At 40.4% G+C, this 23,919-nt stretch overlaps 3 protein-coding genes across 4 annotated transcripts in view; 2 read left to right on the top strand and 1 right to left on the bottom strand.

Moving 5' to 3' along the window:
- Nucleotides 1-20,674, bottom strand: part of ssbp2a (single stranded DNA binding protein 2a) — a 94,566-nt gene extending 73,892 nt beyond the window's left edge. Inside the window, exons 1-2 of one of the 2 annotated variants that reach the window (XM_056419661.1) lie at nucleotides 20,659-20,674; nucleotides 10,706-10,879 (exon numbers count right to left, since the gene is read on the bottom strand). In XM_056419661.1, coding sequence (XP_056275636.1) covers nucleotides 10,706-10,707 — 2 coding nt within the window. In that variant the 5' untranslated portion in view covers nucleotides 10,708-10,879; nucleotides 20,659-20,674. Of the gene's footprint in view, nucleotides 1-10,705; nucleotides 10,880-14,325; nucleotides 14,416-20,658 lie in introns of those variants that run through there. The other variant, XM_056419660.1, reaches the window with a different exon arrangement.
- On the top strand, nucleotides 8,438-18,981 carry LOC130197145 (arrestin domain-containing protein 3-like). The gene is made up of 6 exons (XM_056419664.1): nucleotides 8,438-8,901; nucleotides 8,978-9,044; nucleotides 9,360-9,507; nucleotides 10,748-10,850; nucleotides 11,254-11,519; nucleotides 12,182-18,981. Exons 1-6 carry the CDS (start codon nucleotides 8,625-8,627, stop codon nucleotides 12,278-12,280), a joined length of 960 nt encoding a protein of 319 aa, XP_056275639.1. The 5' UTR covers nucleotides 8,438-8,624; the 3' UTR covers nucleotides 12,281-18,981.
- Nucleotides 19,358-23,453, top strand: LOC130197146 (arrestin domain-containing protein 2-like). The gene is made up of 6 exons (XM_056419666.1): nucleotides 19,358-19,667; nucleotides 20,319-20,381; nucleotides 20,611-20,753; nucleotides 20,930-21,026; nucleotides 21,107-21,363; nucleotides 23,131-23,453. The coding sequence occupies exons 1-6, from the start codon at nucleotides 19,358-19,360 to the stop codon at nucleotides 23,230-23,232; spliced, it is 972 nt and encodes a 323-aa protein (XP_056275641.1). The 3' UTR covers nucleotides 23,233-23,453.
- Nucleotides 23,454-23,919: the final 466 nt, after the last annotated feature.

Below are 23,919 nucleotides of genomic sequence, written 5' to 3'. Positions count from 1 at the left end.
CAGTAGCTGTTTGGAAAGAGACAGAACAGGCCCAAACATACATCAAATTAAATATCATCGGTAGTTTCCTGGATAAGGGTCATTTTCATTTTTTATTACACCCTGACTTGTATGGTCTTTCAGTCCCTCATAATGCGATCAGGCTGCATTCCCCTTAAACAGGAAATGAGAACTAGTTGAGCAAGAGTCAGGACGACAGTTGTTTAAAGAATGGCGTCTCTTTCTTTACTGAGTTACAAAGGGGACTTTAGAGAGGAGATTAACTGGATTTCATTTCAAGGATCTCGGTCAGGCTGGAAGAATTGTTTTTAAATAGCCGGACAGCTCAAGGCACATATTTGACCCAGCTTTGACAGACAACTCTGGCATTCTGCAAGAGCTATGCTTAAAGTAGTGACGGTGTAAGCTTAGTTTAGCATGGTTTGCATGTTTTTAGGATTTGCATTTTTAGCCTATGTAGGAAAATACACACATTCATGAATAATTGTGAACAATGCAAAGACATATTTTACATCTGTAAGGCTAATAGTGTGAGAGAAATGATACTATCTGAGGAAAATAATGTACTTTTAGCCATGCTAGTGGCTCTATGGATGGCAACAATGGTTGACCTCAATAAGTATTGGATGGTTGACCATGAAGAATTTTTTTTCTTCCATTTGTTTTAAGTTACATGTATTTATCTGATCTAGATTGCAATGAAATGTGGTACGGATATTCAAAAGTCAACAAACCCTAATAACTTTACCTCACGGTGTAACACCCTGTTCCGTGTCTCCTCTGTCTTGATTGTTTCATTCCCTGCACCTGCCCTCAGCCACTCTTGTCTCGTTACCGTCTGATGTCGTACACCTGTGTTCCCCCCCCCCCTATATATTGTGTCAGTCTTAACCTTTGTCTCCTGTTGGATTGTCGTCTGTAGTTGTTGTCTTTGGTTCCGTCGTCCCTGTGCCCTGGATATTCCTGACCTGCCGGTTTGACCCTGCTTGCCCTGACCCCCGATTCTCTGCCTGCCCCTTTTTGGACCTTGTTTTTTTAAAATAAACTTTTTGGCCTCAGTAAAGAGTGTTTTTTGTTATTCACATTGAGCCCTGCCTGTTTCTCTGCGCCTGAGCCTCACCCCGTGACAAGAACCTGACACACGGTGGCACTAGAGGTAAAGTAAACTGGATTCATTGCCGCCGTGAGGTTGACTTTTGTCCAATACTTTAAAGTTTGGCCCAATGGCTGCACAACTAATGACAACATGTCCCCTTCAACCTCACTTGTATTTGATTTTAAATGCTACTTATTGTAGCATGATAACCAGAGTGAGCCGGTTAGATATTAGCGACTAAACGACAGCGACACAGACTCGCAAAAATACCCGCTACAGACGCCGGCAGAGGGATTTAAAAAAAAGTTTACAGCGTAGCGATCTTGCGTCTCCTTTGGACCGCCTGTGTCTTCACGCTCCGCTGCCGGCCTTAAAAGAGAGAGAGTGTTGCTCTGTTCCTCGCCGAGGTCTTTGGAAGGTGAACGGTAATTGCCGGGGAAGGATTTAGCCCGACAATGGAACAAAGCAAGTCTTTTGTTCTACTAAGGTAACTCTGATACTCTGAGATGGAGCACGACTCGAGACATGAACTCAGACGTGAATATAACATGTGGCTTGGCGCTTCGTCTGGGTGTTTGTGTGTTAACCACAGGGAGAGACCGACTGACGGACAGACGCTGCTTTGTGGACGACATTACACGACTCCATGCTGTTCCTGGCCCATTAGCTGTAGTGTTGGCCTTGTGGTGATGACATCATGGTGGCAGTATTAGCTTTTAAAGTGTAACCGCAGGGCGAGGGAACTGTGCTGCTCTTTTGAAAAAGGATTCTTTCACTCTGACTTCATCATGTGGTCAACTCTTCAGGAAACCCCAAACCGGTCTTCTCTTATTGTTTGACTCGTATAACAGTTATTGCACGGACAGACTGTTAACTGAATTAGTTTACAGACTTTCGCACACACAAAAGAGTGGTGGGCTGAAAGAGGATGAATGTTCTCATAATATTCTGGATATAGCCAACATGTGCATTGGAAAGAGAACAGTTGTACGTACTTTAAGTGAAAAGTAAAATAAGTAGAGAAAGACCGGAAGATAAGAAAACACTGGGGGGCGTGGCCATATTGAAGTGACTCAAATCTTTTCCTGGTACAAGATGAACATGTCTGAGTGTTGATCAGAGAGTGTCATAGAAAGACAAAGATCTTGGCTTTGCCTGGTTGTCGGGTCTTTCAACACCCCTGCAGAGCCCCCTCAGCCCTGACCGGCAATGTTTGTGGAGAATAAAGCTATCGGAGGATCTGCACAAGATTAGGATAGCCAACTGTTCCCTCCAGCTTCCTGTTTGGCTGCAGGAATTCTTTTAGTGGGTAAAAAAAAAAGCACAGCACTGTAAATCGGACATATTTAACACTTTCCTTTTTACATTCTCCTTAATGGAAGAGCCACATATTTAAACTCAATATTGTTTAGTGTTTTAGTTCGCGTTGAACTCGAGGGATGGGTCATTCTTTTTCATCTCAACGTGTGTGTGTGTGTGTGTGTGTGTGTGTGTGTGTGTGTGTGTGTGTGTGTGTGTGTGTGTGTGTGTGTGTGTGTGTGTGTGTGTGTGTGTGTGTGTGTGTGTGTGTGTGTGTGTGTGTGTGTGTGTGTGTGTGTGTGTGTGTGTGTGTGTGTGTGTGTGTGTGTGTGTGTGTGTGTGTGTGGCATTCTATTCTGCTGGAACAAACTGCATTATATTTTGGGTGGCCGGTTATGGCTGCGCGCTCACTCAGTGTTTTGGATGGCGAGTTTGGCTGGCAGTACACACACACTGCAGAGTACATTACGCCACTCAGCCGCTGCTACTTGGGCAGACGGGTTCAATTGAATTGAGTTTTTGGCAAAATTGGATGATGTATCCGAAACGACGTATTCGAGCCATTTGCCTGCATACATCACCTCTTGTCTTTTAGTTTTGAATGAAGTGTGTATTACGATGCCTAACGGCAAGTGTCTAGACTGGGGTTTGCCAAGTGTCGGTTGTACTCGTTCAATCACACAAAACAGCGGTGGTAGATGCACCTGCCAGAGAACTGCAGTCTTTGAAGTGCACATTTGTGCATGTTTCCATTATTGAGACGTTACATTTCCTGCATATCTTGGTTAAAGGGATAGTTCAATATTCTGGGAAAAGTACGTTAGCCTATTCGTTCACTTGAAACATGAAACTACCACCAATAGCCAATTCTATGAGCTTATCGTATTGACTGAAAAAAGGTGGAAACGGCTTGCCTGGTTTCGTCCCAAGGTAACAACATCCACCACCCCGCCCTCTGAAAGCTCACGAATGAGTATATATTAGTTTGTTGTTTTCTGAAAAAATGGGCAATTTGCCATTAAGTGTAAGACGTTATCCTGTCGATGTTAAAATTACGTTTTATATTGAGTTTGACTTTTCTCTCAGAGCCAGTCTAGCTGTTCCCCCCCGATTTAAAGTCATTATGCAAAGCTAATAAGCTGATGGTGGTAACTTCATATTTAATACATTCATTCTTTTCAACTATCTCTTGGCAATAAAGCAAATAAACAACATTCCCAAAATGTATAACTATTCCATGGAAGTGAAAATTTGCCATCTTTATATTGAGTATTCATTGCACAATCGGCAGTTTTTCTGCCATTTAAATACCTTCCACTCTGTTTTTTATCGCCCCCTTTCCTGCAGTGCACCGATTCTCGGTGTCTTTCTTTCCTGTGTCATCTCTTTTACGCTCGACACTGTCATTTCTTTCAGCCCTCCTGTTCCTCTCCCATCGTCCTTCTCCTTCCCTTCCTTTCCCTCCTTGCCCCCCCCCCCCTCTCCTCCCCCCTCCCGCCATACACTTCCTCTTCCCTCTATCTAAATTGCAAATGGTAGCAGTGCCAACTGCCAGAGGAGCTCCTCAATGTCATTAGAGCCGACCCTGTGGATTATCTAGAGGAGAGAGGCGATGTGTAGAAACTACAGATCGATAACACGGTTTATCCTCTGGGTTCTTTCACTTCACTTTGAATTTAGATCTGATGAGCTGAAATGTCTACGCTGCTCCTGTACAACCAACAAAAAGGTTACACCTCTGTGACATAGTGAGAATATAAATTGTTTCGCGAACATTGAAGAGCGATTCATTCCAAAAAAAATGACTGTTTGAGATCGAACTAAGAATTGACAGATAAACAAAAACATTGATGACACGGGAGACATGTTGCACCCACCGGCTGCCTCATTAGGGAAGCTGATGAGGGCAGTCAAAGAGAATCAGAGAATAAGAGATAATATTATGTTTGCAAATACGTTTAGGTATGTTTGGGATAAAGGCCAACAACGTGAAGAAGAAATTAACCAAGACAAGTCGTCATAGATGCAACTCCACCCGTTCTGGACACAACTGATCAAAAAATAAACCTCTGGATGATCTAATTACCTTCACATTGAAAATGCGGGAAGGTTATGTTTTGATCGCAGTGTATTTATTTATTTATTTGTATGCGTGTTACTCGCATAACACAAAAAGTATTAAACCGAATCGCATGACATTTGGTGGGATGATTGGTTATTATCCGGGGACCATTTGATTAGATTTTGGGATCAATCGGGTCAAGGTCAAGGTCATGAACAGGTCAAAATCTTCTTTTTACCATAGCGCGGTCAATTTGTATCCAATTGGCATGCAACTAATGCCAACATGTTCATAATTCAATGCCCAATCTTGTGAAATGCGAAGGTATGCGCTCTACCGAGTGCCCGTTCTAGTTAACAAAGAGATGCGATTTATCTATGAGACAGTGACCTGGAAGGTGTGTGTGTGTTGGCAGGTAAAGTCAACCCACCTTTCACACGACCATGCTCGCCCCGGACCTCGCCAGGATTTAGAGTCGAAGATCTGTTATTAATCAGACAATTTGCCACGCAGACATAAAGGCCACAGGATCATTATCACGATGTATTATGGGGGAGGGTGTTCGTCCCGTAGCTACAAGGTAGCCGGTATGACACTCTGTCATATTCTAGTTGAATGTGTTTTAACTCTAAATCTGTCCTTCTGTACACATGACATCTATTGTTCTGTCCATCCTTGAGAGGGATCCTCCTCTGTTCTCTCCTGAAGGTTTCTTCCCTATTTTCTCCCCTGAAGGGTTGTTTGGGAGTTGTTTCTGATTCGATGTGAGGTCAAAGGTCAGGGATGTCTATGTGTCCAGATTGTAAAACACTGAGACAAATTTCTAATTTGTGAAAATGGGCTAAACAAAAAAACTGAATGGAATTGAATCCGAATTGAATCACCGCTCTCAGCATAGTTGCATGTTGAAGTGCCCTTGAGCAAGAAACTGAGCCCCATTGCTCCCTGGGAGCTTCACTGTAGAGCACTGCTCCTTAATCACTAAGAATGGGTCAAATGCAGAGAGGAATACATTTCTCTCTTTATTCTTTCAATTTGTCAATTCTTTTTTGTTCATTACTTTGTGATAGCCGTGATAAAAAAATAGAAGTTATGCAACAGTTTATAATTAAGATAAAGTGTCCAGGGATGTCACGAGTAATTACAACATCAGAGAAACACAGATGGAATTAATTTAATCTGAATGCCACTTTCTGGCTCTGCATCCAATGTATACAGTTTGTAAAGTTGATCGGCCTCAATGTTCAGTCTTTGAGGATAGCTAATGGGCAGGGACCGAGTACAGATGATGATGATTCCAGTGCGTTGATTGAAGCTACCTCTGCTTCTGAGCTTCAAGATGCAGATGAAGAGCTCACAAAGTCTTGTCAAACATTTAACTTGATTAAAGTTCAAAATATAAACACTTAGCAAATTGAAAATGAACCATAAAACGAGGCAGAGAGGTTCTGCCAACTTTGGACTCGACGTTTGGTGGAATGGAGATAGTTCACTGTGTGTTTCAACATAGAGCCACGCTGCCGAAGGGCGAGTCTATAATGCACGACTTTCATACATCTGAAGCAGTACAGACATGATCTCTGACAAGTCAGTTGGACAATATACTGTGCCTTAAAATCTCAAACATTAGAATAAACTGCTGGCAGTTATAGCCCTTTTCTTAAAATAAAGCTAGAAAGCAGGTATGAAAAGATATGTGGTCAAGTTATTTGCCAGTATTTTGTATATATATATATTTTTGTATTTGGTGTTGTGTATGCATGTGTGTTGTATATGTACATATATATTTTGTTTTGTATTTTACTTTGTATACTTCTATATCTTTCATCCGTTTTTTATGTTTTGTTTTTTATTCTTGTGTGTTTGGTTTATTGGTGCTGCTACTGTTACGACAAATTTCCCCTTGGGGATTAATAAAGTATATATATATATATATATCTATCATATATCTTTTGCTGCAGTTACACCGCTTGTTATTAAAGTGTTACAAAACATTACGTTAGAAATGCCACTAATGCTCATATTTCTAAAATAATTGATCTGTTTCTAGATGAAATATGACGTGTAGGTTTGTAATGGCACATTATGTTGTCAGTAAGTCTTAACAGACATAGTCTATGCTGTCTGAAGCATAAGGAGCATCAGAATAAAGTATTTAGTGCCATCTAGTGGTTGAATAATTACAGGTCAGTTTACTCAAATTACAAAAATCATAGGAATGCTGATATAGCTTTTATTTCATGTTCACACTTGGAAATAGTTTGTAAAAAATAAATAGTTGCTCTGGATGTTGTGTGGATTCTCTTAACAGGGCCATTATTCTGGAAAGAGATTTTACAAATAAAAAATGTGTGTGTGGGACTCAAGTGAACAAATCCAACTCTACATTCCTTAATCACAAAAACACTGCACGGCAATCTGGAGGATATTCTTCAGCAACACTGATGACACAGAATCCTTTTTCCGCCTGTTGAGCAACATTTGGAAGTGGTTGTTTCAGAAAGCCTCCAGCATGATGCGCTTTGAAGGTTTACCGTCTACACCAGCATCTGGACTTTAATTTATCAGACTTACATTTTATCATCATTTAGAGCCACACCCTCCATAAAAACACAAATACTTTATTTTTTATATGAAATCCTGCTGCCAAAGTATTTGAACAATGTTGATTGTGATGGCCTCTATTACCATTTTCTACAATCTGTCTCCTCATCATAATTATCATCAACAGATCATGATTTTGTTTTTGCCTAACATCTCATTCAGAACGCCATACGGTTTGTGCTATTCGAAAGTTGGTAAAGTAAAATACGTATTGATATAAAATGACACAATCTTTATTTTTTTATTCTTGATTCTTGCACTGTGTTGATTGTTGTTGATTTTTTAATGTTATTGTCTATTGTTGCACCACCCGCCATGACACATTCCTTGTATGTGAAAACATACTTGGCAATAAAAGGTTCTGATTCAGATTTGGAAACACACTCTGCTGCACTAAACCCTCAGGCTAGAACGTCAGGATTATTAGTATTTCTTTCTTGTTTTTTTTCATCGCAAATGAAGAAAGAATGCAAGAAACAAATCATGTTTTTCATGTCATCAAATGAAGAGCCTGCAGAGCAGATCCAGCATATTATACTGTACGGTCAGAAAGTCTGTCATAGTATTACTGATTTAGAAAATACCAACGTTAGTTTGTCGTCAGAATAATATACACAAACTTGCAGGGATATTCTATATTCTATATTGTTTGACTTAAGCCTTTGACAAAAAAAGACTAATCTAAAAAAGAAATCTGAGTCGACTGAGATCAAAAAGTCTGATTACTCGACTAATTGACAAAGAGCCCTAAAAGAAGCTGAACTGATATTTACATTCTACAATATATCAACAATGGAATGTCTAAATATTAAATGTGTATCCAATATGAAAGTAAAAAGGGATTTGCTAGTATGAAATGTGTGATAGCAGACAACTTGTATGAGCACAGGAGATAAAATCATCTGGAAGAAGTAGCTAACACCGAATTTTAATAAATGAAGGTAATACCAGAGTATAAATACTCTGTTACGAGTAACATCCATACAAACTAAAAGTTAAAGTTAAAATATCCATATTCCAAATATAGCCTAACTTACCCAAAGTACAAATAAGCCTACTCATTATGCAGAATGGCCAGAATAATGTATTTGGATGCATTATTGTAATAGGATTATTGATGGATTGTGTTCATCACTTTAATGTTGCAGCTAGTAAAGGTGGAGCTCATTTAAATGACTGTATATTACTAACTTGTGAACCCCCCCCCCCGTATCTGAACTTCTAATAATATATATATATATATATATATATATATATATTATTATCCATGTATATAATATTTCATAGTTCAATCACTACTTCACGCCACTTCCGCACATCCTGGGCATGAGGCCGTGGCTCCGCCCAAAGTCAGGGCTGGTCCTCCAGCATGTTGTGCGCATGCGCACCATTTTGTTTTCGTCAACTGTTTTGAGTTTTTGAACACTTTATAGTTTATTGGTGATTCCGTAGCCGAATACATGTATCTTTTTTTTTTTACTGTAGGGAACCTATTTAGACTTCTTTATCGCAGACTATTGTAATCTTCAGGCTACTTTTTTTACCCTTACCTCGGCTCTCAAAATGTTCCAGGAGACGATAAAGGACTTCAACATTAATTTCAACGCTTTAAATGAGAATAACAGCATCTCTCAGGGGGACCTGATGACGGGACACATCTCCTTCGTCCTCACGAAGGCGACGAAGATCGATTCCATCGCGATGGCCCTGACGGGGAGGGCCAACGTCCACTGGTCCACCGGCGGTGGAGGGAGCAGGAAGAGGAGAAGATCTCGCACACACTACTCTGCAAAACTGGACTTCTTTAAATTTAAAAGCGTCATCGTGCACAGTAACAACGGTACGCGCTCACCGAGGCAGCATTGCAAACAATAAGTCATCGTTCAATAAAGTCTCAGTTGTTGTTCCCCCTGCAGCTGTTGGTGGGATGCAGCTCCAGCCTGGCAGGCACGTGTATCCGTTTACATGTCAGCTCCCACACGGGTGTGTATGGGCACTTTCCATATGGGCATTATTTGTCATATTCTATTATTTCTGTTATAGAGTCTCATGCTTATTTAGATAAAGACACATTGGTGGCTGGTGTTCATTAAAAATGTTAACTTTTATTTAGAAGCGGCCCAATAACTAATCCCTAGATCCATCAATATGTTCTTCAATAGTCTCTGAGGTTTTTAGTTCGTAGTTCTCTATACTATCTGAAATGTGTCTTCATCTTAGTTTCAGCATACTGTTGTTTTGTATTGTTGCCATGTGATATCAGTATCTCACAGTTTTAATTTGTTTTAATCGATGCAGAGACTTCCCATCCACCTTCCGTGGAGTTAATGGACACATCTTGTACTCCCTGACCGTGAGCATACACAGATGTTGGCGTATGGCCAAGGACTTTGTGACAGAGTTGAACTTTGTCAACCACATCGATACCAACCTGCCAGAGTTGCAGGTAAGTAATCCATGTGAACCCACCAGGGGCCCCAGGGCCCTCTTCAACCCCCAGGTTTATCCCAATCTCTGTGTATCATGTCAGTTTATATTTTTGGAAATATTACTTGGCCCCAAACGTGTTCTTGGGGAATTTTATTGACAACAATTAATTAGAACAACGTAAAACTAAAATAATAATGGTCTGAAAACCAATGGGGAAGAAGTAAAAGTATCAAATCAATACTGTGCAAATTAAAATGTTACTTTAGTAAAAAATATGTATTGATAAGTATTCACATCACCCACAAAATATCCACCGATAATCCGTACTATTTGAACCGGGTATAGATAAAAGTTTCTGCACATGTGGGGTTTGAAACATTGTAATCTATAGTGAATTAAAAGGTACAGCAACATTTTCCTCTGAGACGCTGTGTACTAGAATAATAATAATAACTTTATTTATATAGCACCTTTAACCCTTGTGTTGCCTTCGGGTCAATTTGACCCGATTCAATGTTTCACCCTCCTGTCGCCTTCGGGTCAATTTGACCCGATTCAATGTTTAACCCTCCTGTTACCTTTATATTTACTAACATATTTTACCCTTGAGGTCAATATGACCCCAGCTATTAAAATCTCCAGAAAATTATTAGAATTAATATTGTTTTCCAAGTTTAAGTGTGAGGTACTTTATGTTTGTTTGTTGACTCCCGAAAGAACACCGACATTAAACATTGAATCGGGTCAAATTGACCCGAAGGCAACACAAGGGTTAAAAACGATGTTTACAAAGTGCTCCACAGAGAGTCAAAGCAAAACAAGTGGAATAGCAAGAAGCCAATATTACATTTAAAAGTATTTTTTTAAATTAAAGTTACAATTAAAAACAGACAAACTAAATTAGGGGAACCAACGTTCTGCATAAAAAGACTAGATCACTTAAAAGCTGTTCTATAAAAGAAGTAGTAGTAGAAGTATAAATGAGTGACACTATTGTCGCACATTGCAATAAACAATGTAAATCATACTGACATATTTGAATAAAGGTCGGCATTGTCATGGTGCAGTTTGACTGAGGGCCTTTAGCGCTCCTGTCGTATAACTTCCCGCTGTTCCTATTCCTCGGGTTCACTCATTTGCCCCCCGTACTGTAATATTCATGAGTTTCATGAGATAAGAAATAAACCGATTCAATCGTACAATTCCTCACGTACATTTATGTCCATTGCCCAGATGTTCCACTGTGTTGTCTGCAGGCTCCTCTCTCCGGCTCCAACACCATGTCTCTGTGCTGCATGTGGTGTTCCTCTGGTCCCATCACCATGACGGCGAGCATCGTGAAGAAAGCCTTCGTGCCCGGTACGCTTTCCATCCGTTCATCAATTCATCTGCATGGGGGAAATAATCCTGATTGTGAAACTAAGATAGATATATATATAGATATATACTTTATTAATCCCCAAGGGGAAATTTGTCGTCACAGTAGCAGCACCAATAAACTAAACACACAAGAATAAAAAATAAAATATAAAAAAAACAGGGATGAAAGAAATAGAAGTATACAAAGTAAAATATAAAATAAAATATATATTTATATATATATAACATATATGCATACACAATACACAATACTAATGACAAATTAAATTAAATATAAAAATATTAAATATAGACAGTGTGCAAAATGCAAAGTGTGTGTATGTGTGTCGTGTAAACAACTTGAAACATTTGCTGACGGCAGCGCCGTCCGTTCTTCCTCCAGGTGAAACTGTGAACATAGTTTGTGAGTTTAGCAACGCGTCGTCTCAAACAACGACTCCGAAGGTGACACTGCAACAGAAGCAGGTGTTTTACACCAACAACAAGGTCAACAAGAAGATGGTTTCCAAAAACTTGGCGTCGGTGACAGGGCGGCCCGTCGAAGCTCACGCCTCTCGCGTTCACGCCGGGATCGCGCTCGCCATTCCCGCGGCTGCGCCGCTCACCATCTCTAACTGCAGCATCATAGAAGTGGATTACATCATTAAGGTCGGTGCCAACGGCAGGCGGGTGAAGCTAGAAGATGCTAAAACTAAATCGTTTCAAAACGTTTTGTGTCCGGTTTGTCAGGGTTCGTACGGTCATGGAAAACCTGGAAAAGTCGTGGAATTTTTAAATGGTCATTTCCAGGCTTGGAAAAGTCATTAAAAAAAACTTAAATCATAAAAGTCAAGGAAATGTTGCTATATTCAAATGTTCATTTACGCCGAATTTGAAATTAATATAAGCAGATGGATTTGCACATAAAGAATAAATATTTATATAAGTGTTTAAAGGAATAAACATGAATATAAATGTTTATTCTTTTAATCAAACTATCGTCTCATTCATTTGTTTCATTTAAGGTAAACTGTATGCTTTGGAATTCTCATTTTTTGAATTCAAAATTCTCTAAATTGTTCATGTTTATACCGAGATTTCAGTTTGGTCGTGGAAATTTGGTTTAAAGTCCTGGAAAAGTGATGGAAAAGTCCTGGAAATCCATTGGTCAAAATGTGTAAGAACCCTGGTTTCAGTTGTTCGGAGAGTTTTCATTTGATACTTTAAATACTTTTTAATCTCAAGCTGGATTTAGCTCTGATGTCTGTTGATGGTTTTGAGCGGATCAGCATTTCCAGTCCTTTGATGCTGTTTTCTTGTGTCTCCTGCAGGTTAGCCTCAGCACGAGATTATCAGCCAACCTCACCGTGCTGTTTCCCATCGTTCTGTGCGACGCCCCTGTTTCCGCTCAACCGCCACTTTATTTGTGAGTTTGTATCTAATATTCCACTTGGATGGTTTCCTGTTCGACAAAACCTCCCGTCACTTCTCAGTGTGACGTTTTACTCGGAGAGCCTTATTTCTCAGGGGGTTTTGTATCAGGCTATATTTTATATTTTCGAACACCTTATTTTAACGGCTCTTTCATCATGGAGGGATCACCACTGAGCATTTTTGGTGTATTTCATTATACTTTAAAGGATGTTTCCACTTCTATTTTGCTAACTTTGATCCTATTTAGCTGCTAACTGTCGTCTTCCCAGAGACAAATAATATGTGTTTAGTGTCTTGTTTTACTTGATGTTTTGTCTCTCTGTGTTTTTGATATTTACCACTATACACATTCATCTCTCTCTCTCTAGATTATTGTACCCTTAATAGTGTACATTTGAGTACTGTAGCTGAAAGTGTAACATTGTGTAGCTCCATACTGGCTTCATTCAGTGTGCAGAGTGTGTTATTTGTGTCTGTGCATCGTTCAGTATGGATTAATTTACACATCCGTAGGAAGTCTCTGCTGTTTCAGCATTTGATTGAGTAGTTTGAAGCATTGGGTAAAACATCTGTTACAGTTTGGGTATTATTACCACTTGTTCAATACCAAAGACGTTATTATATACATGTTCACTTTTATCATTCTGATGCAATTCTCCTTTTTAAATCGAAAATATGTTACCGTGTGAGAAGTCAAATCCAAAAATGTCAAGGGGGATTGTCCCAAATACTCCTGAAAATATAATATGTTTGGAATATATTATTTTAAGTATCGTTAGTTTTATGTTTCTTGATATGAAACTGATTTAATACCTAAAAATCAAAGTAAAGCTCCCTTCAGCAGAGGAAACCTAAAACTCACTCTTTAGCCTCATTATGTGTCATTGCGAACACAATCAGCTTCATTTCCTGGATGAAAGCCGTCTCTTTGATATTTAGCCATGTTAATATTCACGAAATTTCGATGGACGGCTAATGTCGGTTCAAATCATTTCAGGCTGCTCCTTACTACTCTGAAAATTATATATAATATATAATATGATTGTATATGTGAAACTAATCTACAGTCTTGAAATGAGCTCAGATTCAGAACGAATCAACAGCTTGAAAGCCATATTTGGTGAGCATATTGAATAACTTCCACCTCACTAGCTCTCCCGGGGCAATGAACTGTGTTTGTCAATATTTCTTTGCTGCAAGTTCATCCAAAGCGATTAGTGATAGATAAATCAGATGTGTGCAATGTATTGTTGCTCCATCAGTGTGTGCTTTGACTCATTGTCGTCTGCGTGCCTAAAAAGCTGGTTTGAGTCAGTTTGATAATGATAACACGATCGAAGGTGAATGTTTTCCCAACTCTCCCCCAAAGACAGATGTCACTAAATCATCAGGGCGTGGGTGTGTCATATGAAAATGCAAAGAGACTCTTTGTCTTTCTTTGCATACCACGTTGCTCTTTTGTGTCTTGGTTATAAATACGCTGCAGTGCCGCTGGTTTCCTGTAGGGGGCGGTACCTCGCAGACTTACAGTGTGAGGAGAAACTACATTTTGAGGCTTTACTCGTTAGTTGCTGTGCACAAAGTACTTACAACCAGGCACGTGCACAGACGTTTTGGGGAGCAGGTGCTCAAACCAAAAAAAAGGGCACCCATCGGAAAAATGATTTTTCTGTTGATCACTGTAACTTGAAGTTAAGTTATTGGTTGCGAGCAACACCTGAAACACATGTTGTGAGAAGACATGAGAGCTGAACAAAATGACATTTTTTCTATTAACATTACAATTTGTTTTTATTTTTAAAAAATGATAGGAGCGAAAAATGCCACATAATAAACAACGTTACTAACCTCGACCGCTTGGGAAATGCGGGAAAATGCCTGGAAATATTAAAGGGAGCTAGCAGTGAATTCTTGTGACATTTATAAAATGAATTAATAAGTTCAACATACTTTCGAAAGTGTCTAAATAGCATGTATACAACACAAAGAAGATACCTGCCTGTATATCTCTCCCTCTCTCTATTCTCTAAACATAACTTACGTCAGTAAACAGCTGGACGAGGAAACGACGGACCAGTTGCGACGTCATGTTTTCAGCAGCGCTAATGTCGACGTCTTGGGATTGCACGAACACCGTCATTACCCGTTTGTCTGATTCTGCCGGTGGAGGAGAAGTAGGCTGACCTGTTTGGCGTGGAGGGGGTGGCGTTTGGCGTGGCGTGAGGAGGCGGAGGGAGGTGCGCAGCGGGGGCTCGTGAGCGGCGCGAAATGTTCCCCGACATGCTCAAATAAATGCCCCGTCAGATAACGACAAAACACATCGGGGGGGAATTGATAACAGAGTATTTTTTATTCTTAAATACTTATTAATGAAGAAAAAATGTGGATCCAGCAGAAAGGGCACTTTTCTCATTGGGGGCAAAAGGGGAGGAGCTTGAGCACCACTAGGGGTCTATCTGCACGTGCCTGCTTACAACTACTACACGTATTTCACAGAGTTGATCCTATGATGACTTAAACCAACTCAAATAGCAGGCACTAAATAAATCACTGTCAAAGGTGAGGACATGTAGAGGAAATCATTCACAGTTGTCAAAGGGGACTTAACAGATCGCCTGATGGCACCTGTCTATGTAGGCCAGGGGTGTCCAAAGTCCGGCCCGCGGGCCAATGGCGGCCCGCGGTCAGATTTAATACGGCCCGCGACATCGGTCATATAATGTGTTATTTGTGGCCCGCCAGATCTGTCAGAATAAATAAATCATAAAAACTTGAAAGACGTAATTCCTCCTTTCTAATGTATCTGGCTCTGCATCCGTGGCGTGAACCCTTTCCAAACCTATTTGCCATGGCGACGGCAAAAAAAAAGGAGAAAAGTTGACAGTGAGGGCCGCCGCTTTCAGGAGCGGTGGGAATTACTAGTGTTTCCCCTCCCATGAGAACAGGGTGGGGGTCCGCCCCACTGAAATGTTCTCTATCGCGCCAGATTACAACATAAGTAATGTCAGGTTGTTTTATTAACTAAACGGTCATATGTTATTGATCGTATCTACATAGCGACATGTTGTCATTTCTGTCTCTACGTGGTGGCGTTCACACTTCTCCTGGCTCTCGGTATCGCGGCGGAGCTCCGCCCCCATGCGCACAGACAGGTGCGCACATACAGGTGAGCGAGCTGCAACCAGCCGGCAGAGAGCGTCCAATATGTCGCGGGAACAGCAAACCGACACCTCTGCGTTCCCACGGTGGTGAAGACACGTCGTCTCAGAGTCGCTCTCTGCTCCGGGTTCAAGAGCAGAGACGAGGTGGGGCGCGAGGGGAAATGCAGATTCTTTTATTTCAAGACCTTGTTTGAGAACTTCACATATTACAAACTACACGGACATAAAACTAAGTCATAAATAAATAAAGAGCGAAATGCCTGTCGCCTACTTTCGTGTAAACGTGTCGTTACAGCGTTAACCGGTTATGCTGCGCAGACTAGATTATTGGGACTTGCCAGGTGTTACCTCAGCGTTCCAGCTGTTGCCCTTCAAAACAAGAGCTCAACATTGAGCTTTATGGAGAGTGGCCGTATCAAGCCTGCAACCCCGTTTTAAAAAGAGGTGAAGTGGAAAGCCCATTTTATCACACATAGAGTAAAACGTGATGACTCAAACAAATCTGCACTTGTTTTGTTTTTCAAAGGTTGCACGTTATTGTTATTTTGAAAAGATATGCAGTGTAACTAACGCTCAGTAAAACTCTTTATGCCCAAATATTTGATCTTATTTTGTTTAATTTTTCACAGGTTGCACTTTATTGATATTATCTTGAAAAGGTATTCAGTGCAAAACAGGTGAATTGCATCCACAATAAGCTAAATGTGAAGTGTGTTGAACGGTAACATATGTCATTAACAGTGAAAAACCTGTAGATGTGACAAACTATTGCTTTTCTGAAAAGATCTAGTAAAAGATAAGGGCAAAATTAATTAGTTTTTAAGTGTAATGATAACAGACCACTTTGCATTACTTATAACTCCTGTTTAAAATGTTCATTAAGCAACGTGATGTTACTCATAGAAATGTAAGGTATTCTATATACATCTTTTTCATTATTATCTGACTGAATAAAAAGCAGACTTGGTTATATTATATGTGGTTACATTGTCATTTAAAAAATAAAAGTAATAGTGACAGTACAAATAAATTGTTTTATAACAGTGTATTTTCATGTGACTTTTGTGGTTTAAAAAATGTCTAAAGGAACTATTGGCCCCCGGGCATCTTTACTTTATCACAATTGGCCCTCGTTGAAAAAGGTTTGGACACCCCTGATGTATGCTTTCACAATAGATTCTTTATTGTCCTATAATGTCATTTACGCAGTGAATAGGGCACTGACACAACATGGTAAAATATCTTTATATAACCTTGGGTTTGGAATGTGCTATGGAAATAAAACTACGTTATTTTAAAATAAGTGCTTACAAGAACAACATTTAGAGATGATTGGGGATTCTTTTAAAAAATAGTGATTTTCGCTAACATGAACTTGTCACGCTTTTATCCACGCGCCATGTGAACTGATGCATTTTGCCTGGATTCCATGAAGTCATTCATGATGTGGTTAGCTCACATGATCCCTACTTAGGGATGGGTATCGTTTGGGTTTTCATCGATACCGGTGCTAAACCGGTACTTTTAAAACGATACCGGTGCCTAAACCGATACTCTTTTTTTTTTTTTACGGACAATGAGGACATTAAAAACCTCTTCGGCCATATTCCCTGTAGAAGCCGTTATCATGGAGCACTGACAAACAACAGATATCAAACTGTTAACATACACAACACATGTTCTCCATTATATGATGTGATACGTATTGTCATGTGCAGCCTTTATAGGGTTAATCCTCTCACTGTTTTGATGGGCAAAGAGAACAACCAATCAGAGGTACTGAAGATGACACGTGACAAATAAAGTGTTGCTTCCGACAGAGAGAGTTCCACTGAAACAGTGACGCCCCACGGTCTTTATTCCTCCGTCATTATATTCCCGGTAACACCGGGTATACAGCCGGGATCGCTGTACATCAACACATCTACTAGAGACTGTCACGCTCGTAGCTCGTAGCTAGCGCTAAACATGGTTATAATGGATAATTTATTATTTATTGGCCTACTTTTATGAATGCAAGACTTGCAATCAACGTTACGGAACTAATCTGAGTTCAGGCTGCTCTTTTATTCATCGGTCTCCACGTGTTCAGGGGGACCGGTGACGGTCTCCCCGTAGCGTCCAGCCTGACGCTGGGGTGCTCCACACGGGTTCACGGAGTCACACACGGCGCAGCCTCCGCTGTCAAACTTAAATATGAGAGGCTCGTAACCTGCTGACAGGGCGGAGTCACCAGAGAAGTTCACAACAATAGTTTTTTTCAATCTCAATCTGCTCAGGCACCGAAAGGAAGCACCGAAATGTGCGTTGCGTTTCGGTCCGGGTAGTACCGGTTGTACCCAACCCTACTTATGACGTGGTTGACATGTGTTAGACACGCCCACAAAAGGAGCACAGAAAAAATCCTCTGCTTGCGCTTACAGTCAGAATTCACCTGATCATTATATGCTTTCATTTAACCTGCATTGATTTATTGAGGAAACCTGATTCTTTCCCCAAAGTAACATTTTACATTCTAAAGCCAAATCATTCTGAGTTTAGCAGCCACCAATCTCGATCTAACGTGTAGGCAAGATTTATTGAAGTATTTAACTAGAATGGGCACTCGGTAGAGCGCATACCTTCGCATATCACAAGATTGGGCATTGAATTATGAACATTTTGGCATTAGTTACATGCCAATTGGACAAAAATGTATCGTGCTATGGTAAAAAAAGAGTTTGACCTTTCCATGACCTTGACCTTTGACCCGATTGATCCCAAAATCTAATCAAATGGTCCCCGGATAATAACCAATCATCCCACCAAATTTCATGCGATTCAAGAACATTTTGACCTGTTCATGACCTTTGACCTTGACCTTTGACCCGATCGATCCCAAAATCTAGTCAACTGGTCCCCGGATAATAAACAATCATCCCACCAAATTTCATGCGATTCGGTTCAATACTTTTTGAGTTCTGCGAAAGATTTTGACCTGTTCATGACCTTTGACCTTTGACCCGATCGATCCCAAAATCTAATCAACTGGTCCCCGGATAATAAACAATCATCCCACCAAATTTCATGCGATTCGGTTCAATACTTTTTGAGATTTGCGAATAACACGCATACAAATAAATAAATAAATAAATAATTACACGGCGATCAAAACATAACCTTCCGGCATTTTCAATGCGAAGGTAATTATGACACAAACCAGAGTGTCTGTCTGCATGCAGAGACAGGACTCACAACATAGCCTCTGTCTCGCCGTCTCACCTTCCTGCTTACAGCTCTTCCTTGGCATTCACACGGTATGTCAAACAGCGAATAGTGTTAAGAGCTTTTCAGTGTGATATAATCTATTTTAATAAAATATATCAGTTTTTTTTAACTACTTCTGTGTATTTGGACTTTTTTATTTCATGTTTGTGCACGAAAGCAATGTTGAGTGTTTTACAAAAGCTGAAGTTACTAAATTGTTATGTATGTTGTATTACTTTGTGTCTTAATAGGCACTTTTTGTTTTTTCATTAAAATGAGTGTAACATGGATTATGTCTCACTTGTTTTTTTTGTGTTGGCATGCTGTGATATTCTGTACTGTCTCAGGTTCAAACTGTATCATATTTTCATTAAATCAATTTGAGAAGTTGAAAATGTTCCTCGATTTGGGGCTTCAGGGGTGATGGTGGGAACCACTGCCATAAAAAAAGGGATATTTTCACCAGTGGTGACAATATGGAAGGACAAATTACAAATACGGTGTTGTTTGTACTCGTGTAAGTCGGTTGATGGTCATCTGATCAGGTCACTCATCCGGATTGGACCGTGACACACCCATCGCAGAAGAAATTGGTGTTAATTACTCCACCTGGGACTTTGTGTCCGTGTTTTTACATCGGGGAGTGTTCCGTGGAGGCCACGCACGATGCCGTCCGCCGTAAAGAGCCTCAAAGTCACCTATAAGCCCGTGAATGAGGACAACACGTTTACGAGTGGCGACTGGGTTTCCGGCGAGGTCTCGCTGGAGTTGGCCAAAGAATGCTCCATCGACGCGCTGTGGGTCAAATTCAAAGGGAAGGCGGAGGTCTTGTGGAGCAAGAGTTATGGGCAGACCACTGTTTACCACTCCAAGGACAAGTACTTCCACAGGCAGGCCAAGGTTGTGGTAAGCAACCAGAACAAGTACAAGTACTTCAGCCTCAAGCATTTCTTCATTCAAAAAAAAGATACCAAAGGTGAGGAATATGGCCTCCAGTTGTGAGGGTTTTCTTTTATTGGTTTAATGTGATCATGAACGGGATTTTCTTCGGTTTATCATCATTTTGACTTTTCTTTAGAACTGTAACTGAGTGTGATGGGTTTGTGTATCAGGTGTACTTATCACATGAGAACAAATGGAGTCGGGAGAACAAAATTGTCGCTCAGCACTGCGGTCAACTCAGCCGACACGGACATTTTTGTGCACTTAGTCATTTTTTAAATGATCGAGGCGCTCTGGATAGACCTGTTCCCTTTACGGCAACCCGGAAGGGACATATCATCTGCAACACCTGAAACGGCCTGTTACAGAACAAATATGTCATAACTCGGGTAACTAAAGTGTGTTGATGTTAAGTCATAGTTCACCTTTTCTTTAGGAAATGACGACCAGACACGACTGACAGGCCACGGAGATGATACATGTAATTTTATCACATTTCTGTCCAACTTGTCCACATATCTTTTGTAGTTTTCATGATTTTGACCAACATGTGATAAAAGTCAACTATCCTTGGCCCAATCACCACAAAACTGGCAGGATATTTCCACAAGAATACCTGAAACACATCTGGAAGGTTTCATACAAATCACCACGAGGTATTTATCAAGTTATTTTTTATTTTCAGAGAACCGTGTTGTTGCCGCTGGACATCATGTTTACCCATTCAGCTTTCAGGTGCCTTTCCAGGAAGTAATCATTCTAATACATTTCTATAGTTTCTTTTTTAAACAATGAAAATATGGTACTTTCATATAATCTTCTGAAAAACATCTAAATATATCCACCTAAACTATTACAATAGGAGTTTATTTGAGGTTTAATTATCATTTAGAAAAGTCAAAGGTTGTATTATATATATGTTGTCCTCCTGTCTTGTATGTGCATTTTCATTTCTCATGTTCTTCTGTTCTTTAGGAATCTGCCCTCCTCCTTTAAAGGCTCTGCTGGTAAAATTGTGTACTTACTGGAAGCCAAGCTGAGCAGATCCATGAGGATCCCCACCAAAGATTCAACAACGATCAACTTTGTGTCGAAGGAGGCCATTGACCCTCGGCTGATGGTATGTGCTTCTTCATTCCTGTCGTTCCTAACCGGCATGCATCACCTGTTGAATTAGCACAGCTTTTGTTTGTCTGGCAGTCACTGAAATTGGACAATGAAGACACCAGAACATAAGATAATAGCTTAAGTGTGTTCTGTTGTTTAAGTGCATTAATGAATGGTGTCCTCTTTCAGAAACCACAGCACGAGTCTAAGGACAAGAAAATGAAAGTGTTCAACTCTGGAACGGTAGCCGTGGATGTGAATCTTGAAAAAACAGGATTCTTCCAAGGTAAACAACCCATGAAGTGATATTGAAACTTGTAAGTGTCATGCAAATGATTGGTTTGACATGTCTGGTCTGGTTTACAGGAGAGGGGTTAAAAGTTATGGCCCTCATTCAGAACAACTCATCTCGCCCGATCAAGCTCAAGTACTGTGTGTACAGAAAGCACACCGTCTTAGCAGAAGGGAACCAAAATGTCATCACTAAAGACCTCCTTAAAGAGGTGGGGGAGCCCATCCCTCCGTCTGCTGAAGAAAAGTTCACAAAGGTCATCCTCATCCCCTCTGATGTGGAGCCCTCCATCAAGAAATGCTATATCATCAAAGTGGAGAACAGACTCAGGGTAAAACTTCACTCGACACGACTGCCCCATCAGAGGAAAGATAATCTAACTCACAATGACACTTTGAATTAAGTTGTTGACCAGCTTTCTTCCTGGTTTTAAAACATATAATCTTTTACTTATGTAGCAGCAAGATGGAATAATGAAAAGGTACATTGTATGTTTATTGTTTATTTATTGGATCCCCATTAGCTGACGCCTTAGCGACCGCTAATCTTCCTGGGGTCCACAGAAAGGACAAAATACAATACATACAAAAATATATCGTGAAACCAACAGTTAAAAATAGTACAACAAAGTAAAAAATAGTGCAGTCAGATGCACAGTAGGAGGATAAGATATATGTTATGCAATTCAACTTAATTCATACAAAGAAAAAGAAAATCAGATGACTAAAAAGCAATAGAATACGTCAAGTGGTGAATGTTCTTAGGTGCGCCTTTAATTGTGTTTTGAATGACAAATTATTATTCATGTGAGTTAAACGATGTTATGTCTGCCAAGTCTCTTACAGCTACATGCTAGACGCCTTCGACCGACATCTTTTTTGTTGATTAGTCATTTTTAGGGCTGTCAGCGTTAACGCGTTAATCAATGCGATTAATTTGGCCGCGTTAACGCACTAAAATATTTTAACGCAATTAACGCAACTTTGTTTACTTCCGGTGTTCAAACCGAGTGTCAAACCGCGGCAGTACGGTTTAACACTGTTTCCGTTTTTTAAACAATTATTTCTCCGCGAAAATAAGAAGCAGAAATCAGTTTAACTCGTGGATGAATCAGTCGGGTTTCCTCCTGCTCTCCTTCCTCCCGTCTCCCCCTCTGATACACAGAGGAACGGAGGGGCGACGTGTCGGGTGACGCGGCGCGGAAAGAACTCGTCACACGAAACCTTCACCGTGATTGGTCAATCCGTTTGTCTGTCAACATTTTGGGGAAAAAACAACCAATGAACACTCAGTAAATCACAAAGGACCTCCCACCTCACAGGTGAGGCTCATTAGCAGCCTGTCAGTCAGAGAACAGAGAACACGGCGCGAGGACAACTGAGCCTCATTGAATAGAGCTGAGATTGTTCTGGAATGTTTGATGTATAACACGTGGGTATGTGTCATATGCAAACGCCTTTAAAAGGTGAATTTTGTTGTTGTTGTAAAATGTATAAAATGCCCCCAGCCTCCAGAGGGTTAACGTGACATATGTGAATGTCAGTCAGTCATCAAGGCCACTGGTTCTGCTGTGTTCAGTGTTAAAGATGACAGGACCAATGGGGTCTCAATATACTTCTTTTTTTTAACTAATCTGATGTTTCACTGAAGAAACAATTTATCATCCACAATATTAAATACCTCGCTGGCACTTTATAGGTAGGAGCCTCTTTGAAAACACAGCTCTGTGTGAAGTTTGGTCTTTAAAAAGAATGAACTTTTAACTTTTAACTTTTAATTGCGATTAATGAATTTCAAAATGTGCGATTAATTAGTGAATTTTTTTTCATCGATTGACAGCCCTAGTCATTTTATAAATGTTTTTTTTAATTTATTTTTTACCTATGAGCACATCTCTGGTAAACTCTAGGTTTAATTAACGTGGTACCTTTTTGTGTTACTCTTTGTGGAGAAACTCAAGTTTTATATAATAATAATAAATTGAAGAATGTTTTCATGCCCACGGGATGTAAATAATCGTGAATGCACAAAATACATCAGGATTATTCTGGTGATCAGACCAAATCCAGCTATGTGACATCAACCATCTTTTCTACAGGTGAACCTCGATGTCAAATACGCCTCAAACCCAGAGATCAAATTTCCCATCGTTATCCTGCTGACCCGTCGGGTTCCTGCTGCTTCTGGCGTTAGCCGTTAGCCTGGGGCTTCGGACCGCCAACACGACTGTGACGCCCCTCTGGAGGGAGGCGGGGTTGCCAGGATTTCAGGTGTTGCAGGTGCGGAGGAAAAGGAGCGTCATCGCAGCCGGGAACGGCGGTCCCCGGAAGCATTTAAGATCTGTCACCAGCAGTCGTGGAGGCGCCTGGAACCTCCGTACCGTGTTAATGAGGATTAAAGAGTGTTACTCCTGTAAACAACCCGGTGTCTCACTTGTCTTTGTCGCGGCCTTAAGAGCCGGGTCGTGACACGTACCTTTGGCTGCCCCACCTCCCTATGGAGCATACAGTGGCACGTGCACAGACATTTTGGGGGGCAGGTGTTCAAACCCCCAAAAAAGGGCACCCATCGGCAAAATGATTTTTCTATTGATCACTGTAACTTGAAGTTAAGTAATTGGTTGCTGTAGCAACACCTGAAACACATTGTGTTGTGAGAAGACATGAGAGCTGAACAAAATGAAATGTTTTCTATTAACATTACAATTTGTTTTTATAAAAAAATGATAGGAGCGAAAAATTCCATATAATAAATAATACGGAATGTTCCCTCCTCTCCAGGATTTTGGCAAAAATTGTCAGTGACGGGACTCTGAAACTACTTTGTAATTTAAACGACATCATAGAGACTGTATGTTTATGGTCTTAGTCATTGTTTTTAACTTGTA

Source organism: Pseudoliparis swirei, chromosome 7, assembly GCF_029220125.1.
Source record: "Pseudoliparis swirei isolate HS2019 ecotype Mariana Trench chromosome 7, NWPU_hadal_v1, whole genome shotgun sequence".
Lineage (NCBI taxonomy): Eukaryota > Metazoa > Chordata > Actinopteri > Perciformes > Liparidae > Pseudoliparis > Pseudoliparis swirei.
Note: the sequence above shows the minus strand (reverse complement) of the source record. Positions and strands in the feature narration are given on the sequence as shown.

Coding starts and splice junctions, on each gene's coding strand:
- LOC130197145 (XM_056419664.1), top strand. CDS start 8,625: ATGTTCCAGGAGACGATAAAGGACTTCAACATTAATTTCAACGCTTTA. Junction 9,508..10,747: donor CCAACCTGCCAGAGTTGCAG/GTAAGTAATCCA, acceptor TGTTGTCTGCAG/GCTCCTCTCTCCGGCTCCAA. Junction 11,520..12,181: donor AAGTGGATTACATCATTAAG/GTCGGTGCCAAC, acceptor TGTCTCCTGCAG/GTTAGCCTCAGCACGAGATT.
- LOC130197146 (XM_056419666.1), top strand. CDS start 19,358: ATGCCGTCCGCCGTAAAGAGCCTCAAAGTCACCTATAAGCCCGTGAAT. Junction 21,027..21,106: donor AAAAACAGGATTCTTCCAAG/GTAAACAACCCA, acceptor TCTGGTTTACAG/GAGAGGGGTTAAAAGTTATG. Junction 21,364..23,130: donor AAGTGGAGAACAGACTCAGG/GTAAAACTTCAC, acceptor TCTTTTCTACAG/GTGAACCTCGATGTCAAATA.